The sequence below is a fragment of the Periplaneta americana genome, chromosome 6, assembly GCF_040183065.1.
Source record: "Periplaneta americana isolate PAMFEO1 chromosome 6, P.americana_PAMFEO1_priV1, whole genome shotgun sequence".
NCBI classification, from domain to species: Eukaryota; Metazoa; Arthropoda; class Insecta; order Blattodea; family Blattidae; genus Periplaneta; species Periplaneta americana.
Genome location: NC_091122.1, coordinates 16,368,102 through 16,380,822, shown reverse-complemented (window position 1 = coordinate 16,380,822; position 12,721 = coordinate 16,368,102). Strand labels below are relative to the sequence as shown.

General features: G+C 36.2%; 1 protein-coding gene across 5 annotated transcripts in view; it reads right to left on the bottom strand.

Annotated features, from left to right (window-relative positions):
• Positions 1–1,288: 1,288 nt before the first annotated feature.
• Rpp25 (ribonuclease P protein subunit Rpp25) overlaps positions 1,289–12,721 on the bottom strand; it is a 366,206-nt gene continuing 354,773 nt past the window's right edge. For 4 of the 5 annotated variants that reach the window (XM_069827605.1, XM_069827607.1, XM_069827606.1 and 1 more), the window contains 3 exons: positions 10,559–10,737; positions 7,809–7,925; positions 1,289–1,738 (listed from right to left, as the gene is read on the bottom strand). In XM_069827605.1, coding sequence (XP_069683706.1) covers positions 1,459–1,738; positions 7,809–7,925; positions 10,559–10,737 — 576 coding nt within the window. In that variant the 3' untranslated portion in view covers positions 1,289–1,458. Of the gene's footprint in view, positions 1,739–3,336; positions 3,915–7,808; positions 7,926–10,558; positions 10,738–12,721 lie in introns of those variants that run through there. The other variant, XR_011332432.1, reaches the window with a different exon arrangement.

Sequence of the window (12,721 nt, the reverse complement as noted above, 5' to 3'; positions counted from 1 at the left end):
TTCAGTATTGAAAAATAATCCAGACCTAAGCAATTTACACATTCTTAAGTTTAAAAATAAAGTGAAAATGTTTGTATGATATTTGAAAAATTTTATTATAATTTTTTTAAGTGTTACTAGCATTATATGGTACTAATTTTTATTGTATTTATCTGATGCATGTAACCTATAAGATAAAACATTGTAATAAATATAAATAGATCATTTTCTTAATTAATAACAGTGTATATCTCCAATAAATGATTTTCTTAGCATCGCCACAGATACACTTGATTGTACTTGTCACTATATCTTGTCACTAGAAAGTTTTTGAAATTTATATTTTCTCCGCCATTCATAAAATATTTTGATATGATACCTCTTGCACAAAAGGAGAGATCTATAACTGAAACTCGATTAATATATTTCAGTATTATTTGTATTTATCCTGGTAATAATGAACAGTTTGACTCGTAGACATTTTGTTTCTTCAGCATTAACTTCCCATGATTTTACGAGAAGATTAGAAGAGAACGGCAGTTACGTAGACTTTCAGCTCCCCACTACTACCATTAATGCACAACACAATGTCAATATGGCGGTTGCTGTCGTCTGCGATACAACAAACTTTTCTGTTGATTTTCGAGTTTGGCATTTTTTCCGGCTATTATATGCTTATTTAAGTTGTGTTAACTCTCGCTAGTGGTTTTATATTTTATTTTATCCGTCTTAGTATTTATTTTATTATTGTAAATATTTTTGTTTTATCACTATTATTATTATTATTATTATTATTGTTGTTACTATTATTTATATCAACAGCATTACTATTTGAACCCTGTAAAATTTATGTAGACTACTGGACTGTACCCGAGCACGAGCATATGCTCATTTCGGGTATCTATTCATATGTATTCAATTCAAATGTAAATTGTAAATAAATTTGAAATTTTGAATTTGAAACAAACTGTTCAAGAGTCCTTCGAATTCAATAAGAACACTGGCATTACAAATTTACATCTTCGTGTTTATAACACATATGGCAATGAAGAAACAACGTGATTTAGATATGTACAATATAGTACGAGTTGAAATTTTACAGACCACTAAAGGAGGGTGTGCAACTATGGAAACTATTAACATTTAGAAAGAGATAACAGGCTTATGGAACGTCAAGACACCCCACCAAAGGCCCTCTGCACTGAAGCACCAGACACAATCTTTTGTGCACAACATTCAATCAGCTGCTGCATTTGACTAATGCAGGATGTGTGATTGTAAACTGAAAAGGAAAAGAGATGAAAACAAGTTCTTTCGAATATGTTGGTTTATTACATGTAATGAATTCCGTATGTTTAGACAGAATATAACTGGGAAACAGATCATTTAACAACGCTTATTTTTTCACACATACAAACCTGTTATCCGATATTTTTCTTAGTTTTTGTTCAATTATTGAAAATCTGTACAGTAACAGCACTACGTTAATATCATTTTCTCATCACTAGCTGGTTGTTCGTCTTTAGCGTCATTCTTTAAGGAAGTATTTGGAAGGTCTCTGTGAACTTGTTCCGAGGTCTGTTTTTGTTTGCTAGATGATTGCTTGTAACTTGATCCTGTCCTTAAACCCATCGCAGCAAACTGCTCTGCTGATATATTGGCTTTCATATTCTTGCGTGATGTTTGTCCTTGTCTTCTATATTTCTCACTGCCTCGTTCAGACTTCCAGAAGGCATCATAAGCACCTGGTGCCTGATACCTGGAAATAACAGACATTGTCAGGTGAGCTAAAAGAATTCATTTTTCTTCTTACAGTACAGTAACTTAGATCTTAAACTTACAGATCTAAAGGCTCCTTTAAATCCTTAAAAATTATTGAGACTCCCAAATAGCTTTTGTTTGTGTGTTATATGTCCTGATTCATATTTGGTGCATTAGAGACTAACACTGGAAACATTTTTAAAGATTTCTTAGGATTTTCATAGTGTTGGTAATTTGGAGCAAACCTCATCATCTGTATCATCAGAATTGAGCAGCAGTGACAATTGACTCTGATGGATTCACTGGCAATTTGAAGAAAACCTTGATGAAAGCATGATACAGCTGATGAATACATCAATGACTTTTAAAATTAAAACAGTCTTCCCCAACAGAAATATTAAGTTTACTGTAATAATAATTACTTATTCTGGCAAAGTTAAGACCATTAGGCCTTCTCTTCCACTTAGCCAGAAACAAATGAAGCTGATACAATTTGCAGTAATCGCAGAAGAAAGATGCAAAGTGAAGAGGTTTCTCCTCAATTAAAGTCAGCTGGGGAAGCAGAATTTACCAGTGCTTCAGTTCACAGTTTTCAGTTCAGTGACTCATGAGTGGTTTGTACGTTTGTATGTGACCTTGATCCGCCAGTTTGAAATGCACAGATTGTAGTAGTATATTCTATTTTTTTTCATGGAGTGCAGTTTCATAGAAAGGACTTTGCCGACAGACCTTCTACTGCCCCCTACTAATTGGTTGTCATAAATAAATGTCTTCCTTACTGTGACGGAAATCTTGTCTTCTCTTGTTAGTAATCAATCACAACCCTCGTTCAGAAGAATTGACAGGTGCCCGTCAAATCCACGTGGAGGCAGAGTTGCCGCCTCTTTTCCGAATTCCAAGAATCCCGTCAGTTTCACTGCATAATTTCGAAGGTCATCAGGATTGTGACAACTGTGCAATGTTGGGACGAGGGGACAGGATGGAATTGTCAGAGGTGTTTGTGTAGGAAGTCATAAATCTGTAAGTGGGTGTTCAAAGGAGCCACCGAACTGCACTCCTTGAAATAAAATAAGGTATAGTACCGGTAGTAGTAATAGTTGTAGTACGTCTAATAATAATGGTAATTATGCACGACACATCGACCTGGCCGCCTCATACTGAAAATTATTCATTTAGAAAAGTGCGTGCCCTGGACCTCTATTGCGGGAAGTAGTCACGGGAAAATTTCAGTGTATGGATTCCTCACTTGCAATTATATCTTAGAATACTAAAAAGAGCAGATTTGTCTGCGTTTGTCGAATGCGCATCATCATGCTTACGAAAAGGCACTTCTCAGTGCCAATAATTTATTTTGTGTGCACAAGGTTGGAATTTTTAAGTAAGAGGGAAAGGAAGGAATCCGTGTTCTGAAATTTATCCCAAAAATCGTCCATCGAAATCCTTTCATTTATCTAATACCGCAATTTCGTTCCTTCTGGTTAGACCACAGAACACCAAATAAATAAGGTTAGATTAGGTAACATAAAGATGGGGCAGTGATATTTTGGAAAATCGCCAAATTATATTATTGTAAATAAATATAATTAAATACTTTACTTTCTCTGGTAGGTACGTTACTCCTCCGCTTGTGGTGTGTTTAAAAATTCTTTGCAGATCTTTTGGACGGTCCTTAGACTAACACCACATGCTCTGGCTGTTACCTCTTCCACGTTATCGAAGTTTATACTCCCAATTTCTTCTGGTCTTTCAGATAAATTGTTGAAGTATGTGTACACATTAAAAATTATCTGCTTGCACTGGGCATCCATGTTTGAAAAACGAATTCTACAACGACGCTTCATTGCTACAAACAATCCGCCATAAAATCAAACACAATCACGTATTCACGTCGAGTCCTCAAGTGGCCAGTTCAGAGTTCAGACAATGCATCTGTAAAACCATCAGTGCCACATTGATCATTAATAAAAATTCGCGTTTCAAATAACATAAAAAAACAACAGCTGATATTAATAAAGAGGAAATGTGCACAAATATGTATAAAGACAAGGTTAAGGGGTACATTAGTTTCTTTCCTTTTCCTATTGTTCACATATTCTGCCCCATAGTATACACATGCAATCTTCTGCAGCCCGATGAAAACACTTTCATGCACTTTTGATCGGGGTTTATGGGGTTTTCAACAATACAGTTGGCAAAACTGTTGCATTGGCGAACCTGCGTCCTGCACTTTTCTTTGTTTTTGTGCATGGTGGAAGAACTACCATGTTTTTGTGTAGTCGTTGGGTGTAGTAACCTCAAAACACGTGGGTTAAGAACGAATGTAGTGCTTTAGGATGTGTTAGAGTGAAAAACATTTACAAAATGCTCCAGACAGCGACATTTAAAGTGCCTAGACTTTACAAAGCAGCAGCAAAACTAGCCAGTGACGTGAAAGAAGAGAACGGTAATTTGGAAGACTTAGTGCAACAATACAACAAGAAAACAAACGTAAAGGCACTAGGTGCACTAGTTACAAAAACCTTGAATAATGAAGCATTAGTGGATACAATTATACAAAACAGCAAATTCGTGACAGAAGGACCTGATGCAACTCCATGGCTGTATAAAGTTCTAATAACGGAACTACTATTAGGAAAGCAACGTCTTCCCGTTGGCAGCAAACCAATTCAGGCTGTTCTAGCTCATGGACCAAGTCTGAGAACAGAACTGTTAAGAGCGCAAGGAAAGCTTCATGACAAACGAAAGAAGTCTAAATCAGAGACGGAGGATGCTGAGAATTTGGAACAAGAACATGTAGCATCGGAAGGTGAGAATGCAGAAGTGGAAGAGAGTGAAGAAACATCAAATGTGAAACCAAAAAAGCGTAAACGTGAAAAAGAACTTATACAAGTGGAAGATAGTGATGTTATGGACTCTATATCAAAGCCAAAAAAGCACAAGAAGCGAAAGAAAACAAATCCATCTTCGGAAGAATCTGTGACAAATGATCAATCTGTAAAGGATAAAAAGAAAAAGAAATATAATCCTATCTCGTATAAAGTGTCGCCAAAGAAATTTAGGGCTAAAAAGGGTAAAAAAAGACACAACAGATCATAAAAAGAATAACATAATGTATACCCTACATTGTATTTGTTCTTAGTGTATTGTTAATGCAAAAAAAAAAAGTTTAGTGGTATGATCTTGATGTTGGATTAACACTTTTGAAAGTAAAATTTACAAAAATAGTAAGTGAGTCTAATTACTGAGCTTGAATGTGTATAAATTCTTAGATCGGATAAATTTCAGAACACGGATACCTTCCTTTCCTTCTTACTCCAAAATTCCAACCTTGTGCACACAAAAATTTTACTGGCCCTGAAGAGTGCCTTTTCTTAAGCATGATGATGCACATTCAACAAACACAGTTAAATATGCTCTTTTTTTGTATTTTAAGATAATTGTCAGTGAGGTATCCGTATACTGAAATTTTCAGTCTGAATAGGTCTACACAGCACTCATGATTGTTATAGTCATTTGCTTGCCTGCTCCTTAGTTCTTATTTCTACCGCCAGGCGTATCAGAGGAGTCTGTATTCGCTGTCAGGGGCGCAAGAAGCTTCCACCATAATAAAATGAGCAAATTTGTATTTTTAGTTGAGAAAATACTCGTCTTTTACGAAAACACTTGGCTTATACTAGTATTTTCCCGGGACCAAAATACAATACAATGGAGTAAAATACTAATATGTCGATAGCATGTCACACATGATTATGATTGATTATTAACACTTTCCACAGAAAAATTACGTTATTTAAAAAAATTCGTTAGTATAACTGGTGGTCGCTTCTTGCAGTTGAAAAAAGAAAAGCGTTAAAACGTATGTGAATCAATGTCATAGGTCATTGCAGAATAGAAAGCAAAGCACCAGCAATAATGCTGCAGGAGAGTCAGGACAAGATAATGCTGGTGTAACTGACAAGTAGACATGTTTTGTTAGGAAAGCAACTCTGATGACAGGAACCATCATGTATAGAAATTTTTCATAAACCATGCCCCCCACCATAATGAAATCATCACAAGTTACATCAGGGGAGAGCATATGCGAGACTTCACCAAAATACCAAGGAGTTTCATTATGGTTATGTCATCATTCATTCATTCATTCTTAAGGTACGATCACACGTCGCTACTTTTGCAGCGCTGCAGTACAAAAAACTGCGCAATTCTCGTACTGCGACGTGTGAACAACGGTGCAACCCGAAAAGTAGCGGCTGCCGAACCTGCTGCCCGCTAATTTTTCATACTGCGCACAGCTTAGAAGTAGCGACGTGTGAACAGGGTTCTCAGAGTTGCAGCCGCAGCATTTTTGATATCGGTTTTGTTGAAATTTTTGCTGCAGTTGCGACCAGTGTTGCCACCCAAATGTGCCAATGATACTTTTATTGTTTGGATATATTTTAATGTTAGATGTGATGAAAATAAATTATTTGTAATAGTTATTAAATGCACAACACAGTCTGAGCATATTTGCTGACGATATAATTCTTTTTTTTTTTTTTCCGTAGCGTAGTTTCAAACAGGAGGGTTGCCAACATTGATTATGTGAATATGCTGTTGGTTATCATTTAAGTATATAGGCGTTTTTAAAAGCTTTATAGTAAAAAAAAAATGCCAATTTCTGAATATTAGGACAGAAAGCAAATAATAGATAAATGAGCTTTCTCATGAATTTCTTAATAATGCGAACATAACTACAAAATATATATATTGAGAAGTCAACACGGAGATGGAAACCTGCAGCATGACTGCGGCTGCAAAAGTAGCGCCTTGTGTGTGAACAGACTCGCAACCTCCAGTTGCAACCTTTGCTGCACTCGGGTTGCGCAGCACGAAAAGTAGCATGCAGCACGCTACTTTTGGCTTACGTGTGAACACGACATACAACTTTCGCAAGTACAAAAGTTGCGCAGCAAAAGTAGCGACGTGTGACCGTACCTTAAGTTTTCTACCCAAGGGCAGGTCTTTCACTGCAAACCTAGTATTCTTCAATCTTCCCTATTTTCTGCCTTCCTCTTTGTTTCTGCATACAACCCATGTATCTTAATATTGTCTATCGCCTGATGTCTTCTTCTGCCCCAAACTTTTCTCCCATTCACCATTCCTTCCAGTGCATTCTTCAGCAGGCAGTTTCTTTTCAGCCAGTGACCCAACCAATTCCTTTTCCTCTTCCTCATCAGTTTCAGCATTATTTTTTCTTCCCTTACTGTTCTAGCACAACTTCATTTCTTATTCTGTCTGTCCATTTCACATGTTCCATTCTTCTCCAGATCATAGTTCAAATACTTCCAGTCATTTATGCCATAGTATTGAATATTGCGAAGCACACTGGCTTGTTTGAGTCACGTTTGCCCATGTCTGTGTAACATCATCCCTTATCTCTAAGCAGTGACAGTCATGCTAGTGAGATGAATATCACATTGTAAGCATGGCTGTATTATTTGACTGCCCTGTCTGGATTTTAAGTATTAATGTTTTAACAAAAGTAAAGACTTTTTGTCGAAACCGAAAGTCTGTTCTAATGTTCTGAAATATCCTGATTGATAAATTTCCCAAGTTAGAATCAGGGTTTCAGAAATCGAAGAGAAAGGAAAAACGAGAAATATATTTCACAGTCAGAAAAATTATTTTCAAAACATTTTGATTATTATTCTCTCTCTCGCTCTTTTCTGTCTCTTCAAATTTAAAATGATGAAACCATGAGGTAATGCTGCAACACTTGGTATGTACCACAGTCTAGTATATACAGTCACGAAACTCAACACGTAGGGAATATGCATCCATAGATAGTTGCTAACCACTAGGATCACTACTATTGCCTCATCACGGACAATGTGAAATAGTACCGGCACGGTCTATTGTTCCTAGTACCCTCACAACTCAAGTTTCGTGACTATATATACTACAATGTGATATGTACTCCATCTATCTGGAACTTTCCCTCATATAGTGCATGCATACTGCCATTTTCTTGCATTCTACTTTTGAAAGTTTTCCCAGATTTATTAGAAAATACTATAAAAGATGTTTACCCAGGTTCTGCAGTGTTGAGGGGATCCTTTGACAGCAAGATATGGATGGTGGGCACCTCCCTCACCACCACCAAGGGGTCAAGATCTTCCAGTTGGGGCTCCCAGAATTCTTCAACTCTATAAAATAAAATATCACATTCAAGCGTTACATACTTGTAAACATATGCATATTACTGTGATGCTTATGTCGCATGAGATTGACACTATTGGAGAGCGTTCTAGAGTCCACTGCACTTGTAACCTTACCACTAAGTGGCAATTTTATTATCCACAGCTGTACTACTAGCTTTTGTCATGTGCTCTGCATGATAGTCACGAAGTACTCTTACAGTAACTCATCATTCATCATTACTATTAAAGTCTGTCCAGTGAAAGAATAAAGTGATGTAAACATATGCATGACTGTGTTCTTGAGATCTCTGAATTGGCAGTGACTCTTTTGTTTGTTGCCATGCACAGTCGAAGCAAATGTTGATTTTCTACTGTTAGTGCTAATGAGCATACTAGTTAGTACATGCAATGCATAACAAAGTGATGGATTGTAACCTTTTCATAAATTATCAACTCTACTATATATGAACGTACGTTTGTTACATATATTCCTGAACACAGGACCAGAAATTGTTATGAAATATTGGAAACTTTCAATTTCACCACATAGTCTGTTAAAACATTCAATATCTATATTACAATAACTTAAAAAAAAATCTTTACTGTGAAAAAGATTGACTCATTAGACAAATAATTGAAATCATGCAAAACTTTACATATGAAATAAATCAAAACAGAAAGAGTACTTGTAAAATTGGTAATTCTACAGAAGAACTACATGAAAGGAAGCACCATTTTATCTTTCACAATTGCATATCATACTATATTATACAGTACAAAGTATGTGATTTTACTTTTCACACAATAACCTAGAACCACTCACGTGCATTGCTGCCATACTGTTCACATCACAGCACTAAAATGCTTTCTTGCTGGTGTGGTTCAGGCCTTCAAAGGGATAATATTAAACTGCCTACTCATAATTCATCTCTATTATGTCATTCATTAAGTAATTCACCTGGACCTATGCAGCAAACTTCTATATTATCCACAGTACATAACTCATCACGTGCCTTGTTAGCTGAATGACTAGTGCATCGAGCACTAGTTCCAGAGGACGCTGGATCGAGACTACCTTAGGTAAGTAATTAATAACACAAATTTAGCGATTGAATGTATGTTGCGATTAGAGAAATACTGCCGAGACACACAGAATACCAGAACATACGACAGAGAATTTGAGAGAAGAAATAGACAAAACCATCTAGTAGTGAAATTTTCGTGTACCAATTTTTTTATGTGTGATGATGAAAATATGGCGGCAATACTTCCATTAATTGCTAAGTACAAGAGGCGAATATTTCTAGGTTGTTCTGTGGAAAGTATTGTGTGCTGAAAACAGGGCCGGATTTAGGTATGGAGCCACTCCTAGGCAGTGTTAAAATTTGGCATCCCCCAACTCCCACAAATAGTTTATGAACAGCTATTATACAGGCCATGGTTAGTTTACATTAGTTTTAAATGAAATGTTACAATTCAGAAAACAATAAATTACTGGAATCAAAATAAATGGGTCTTGCTTGTGAATTATAAAGATTTCCTTCAAGAGAAAGCATTGATGATGTCATTAAAGTCGATCTGACGAAGCATATCAGACTCGAGGCAAAGAAATATATTCAAATTTACTCATTGTTGAAACAAAATTGATTTGTGAAAGACAAGCTGTGGTTTATTTTTAAGCATCAGTTTTGTTGGTGGTATAATTATTACGAGTATTTCTCACTTCGATATGAAGTATAAAGTAAATGGAAAAATAAACTCCAACTCTTTGCGAAATATATCTTTCATATCGAATTATATAGTGTATATGCTGGAAAGTGATTAAATGTTGACGATGTATTTGTTGTAACTGAGAGTTCTGGTTACTATTCATAGCGATAATATAATAAATACACATCCAATTTTATTTTCAACAATGCATTCTTGTTTATATAAGCAGTTAAACTTAAGCAGTTTCTTAGTATAAGTTAATAACAAGATACCGCCATTACAATGTAACTTTGCAGCTGCACACTTTCCTTTTACTCTCGCCACGACCACGACAATGTGATAACAAAACAATATCCGACTTCCATAAGGTGCTCAAGAACAAATTTCAGAAAAGATTTAGGAACAAATTTCACTGTAAAACGAAAAGGAAAGAAAAAAAGGAAGAGGGAGAGAGAGAATGCTGCTCTCTCTGGAAATTGCTGCCCTAGGCAACTACCTAGGTTGCCTAGGCCTAAATCTAGCACAGGCTGAAAAGTTTAACCACGTGCTTATTACACTATACTATTCATAGTACGCAATTGTAAAAGAAAAATGGTGTTTCCTGTGATATAGTTCTGTAGAATTACCATAAAACTTTATTATATGAAAATGTAACACGTCAAACAAAGCAAAAAATAAATAAATCGTAATTATTTTACTTTAACAGCATTGTGGGCAAGGTGACGCGAGGCCAAGGAATGTGACAAGGTTAGATTGGGTTAGATGAGGGGGATAACTGACATGAGACCCAAGGACTGTGGCAAGGTTAGAGTGGCATGAGGGGATAAGTAAATAGGTGTCGCTAAAGTAAACAAGTATCAAATAAAATGAAATGAATATGCAAGTAAATACTAAATAAAAAAGTAAAGAAAAATGTGAGTATTTCTTACTTGCGATAGCAGATCTTGGTGAGCTGGTGCACTTGTTTGAACCGTCGCTTCATGATTTCCACACAGCTGATGGTTTTCCCCATGGCTGCACCTGATCCACTCCACACAATCGCTCTCTCTTCTTTGAAAGCCTTCATGGCGTACCCCAGCATGTTCCGCATCTTGCTGCCCCCACTCACCTTGACAACAAAGAAAAGACATGTCATGCTTTAAGCAGTTTATATCAGTCCTTTGTGCCCAGTTACACTAAAAAAACCAGAGTTATTACACAACATTGTAAACTCAATGAGTTTTAGAAGCTTTGCATCATGAATGAGTGATGCCTTATTGGTGTCACTATAAGGTTCCAGCCGGACTTCGGACAGTTGACTAAATGACAATAGTGTTGTTTTACATGTTGCCATCACTGCTTTTCTGCAGAGCCAGAGCTCGCAATGCACAACTATAATGATCGGCAAAAAATCTGATCACTTGAACAATTGAAATAAAGATCCAAGCTTAATTATGTAGCAATTATAAAGTTAATCGTTTTTGCAACACTGTGGAATTTATTTTTAAAATTTTTGTGAACACACGCTGCTGAACATTAGTGTTTTCCCTCCACTTTCTTTCTCAAAATTGTCGAGTGTACTGCGATTATTGCACATCAGTCAATCCCGAACATTGTGAATTGCTTTTGTTTCTTTTTGTTAATTCAATACATAATTTCTGCAGTCCAACAGTCCAACCCTGTCATTTTACCACTGAATTCCACTCAAAGGTGCCTTTAAGCCGTGAAAGTGTTGCAAGGCAGTCATCTTGATTGATGATGGCTGGAGCCTCTGTTATGCTGCCGCCATACAAGCATCATGCACCACAGTTCAAGAAGTGGCTGCAAAAGGGTATCTGTCGGATACAGGGGGGAGAGCCATTAATCCTTCCCATTGAAGGCTTTAAGGAACCAACCTGGACAAATACCCAATGTCCCATCCCTACCTTCCCGTGGTGCAGCTGTTAGTAAGCATAATTTTACGAGCTGAACTAAAGGGAGGGGCTACTCATCAATTAGCACTGGTCAGCTTGATGAGTTAATGACTGAATTTGGTATAATTTTCCTCTATTCAATACCTAATTCCCTCTTTACCCTTTCCTATCCAGCCCTCTGACTGAACTCTTACTTTCTTCGACCCCGATGGCATTAGAGCATTTGAGGCCTAGGGGTTCATTTCACTTTCCTTCCTCCTCTTTCTACTTTTCTGTTCCTAGTGCTGACCTGCTATGGCACTAAAATCGTCCTCCAGTGGCTTAAGCAGGGAAAGTTGGTGATCAACAAGATCTCCCAGCTAGGTCCAGTGGACCCGTCGACCAACAGCAGGTGTGGTCCTCCAGACATTCTGGGGGTTGTGTGTGAATGTGTATTTCCTAAAAAAAATATTGTGTAAAATTAGTGTTAACTTTGATATGTTTGGTAACAAAAATTTATAAAAGTATACAAATAAATTCCACACTGTGGAAAAAAACATCAGCTTTATAATTACTATGTAACTGAGCTTCAAACTTAATTTTACAAGTGATCCGTTTCTTTTTCCTTTCTTTTTTTTTTTTTTTTCCAGTTAGTGTATAGGCTACACTATATGTAAATATAATAAAACAATACTACTGTGGCAAGAGTCTCCTACCAACCACAATTTCTCTGATAACATGTTACACATTTACAGTTTACACTATCAAATTTTGAGCCATAATAAATTTCAGAAATGTAATGAGATGGACAAACTAAAAAAAGAAGTCAATTTAAACCCAATGAAAACTTTATTGGTACCATTATAATTATGTAGTTTACCTGTCAGTCAGAACAGTCATTTGAGTTTTATCTTCTTTTTCTTTTCTTTTCACCCATAGAAATGAACTTTTTTGTTTTCGACACCCATTTGTTGCTTTTATTCTTTGATTTCATTTTGTTCATGATGAAAAATAATTTGTTATTTATTATCACTGAGCACTAACAGCATATTTATGAATGTACCTACTGGTACATTATTACAATGAAAAATTGTGACTGTTCATTGATATTTTTAAATGTGGTTGAAACAATTTTGACTTTACAAAGGATTCAGAAAGTAGTGGGTTTGGATGAGAAATTAGTCTGAAGAACTTTATTTTGTTAATGTTTATCTATGATGT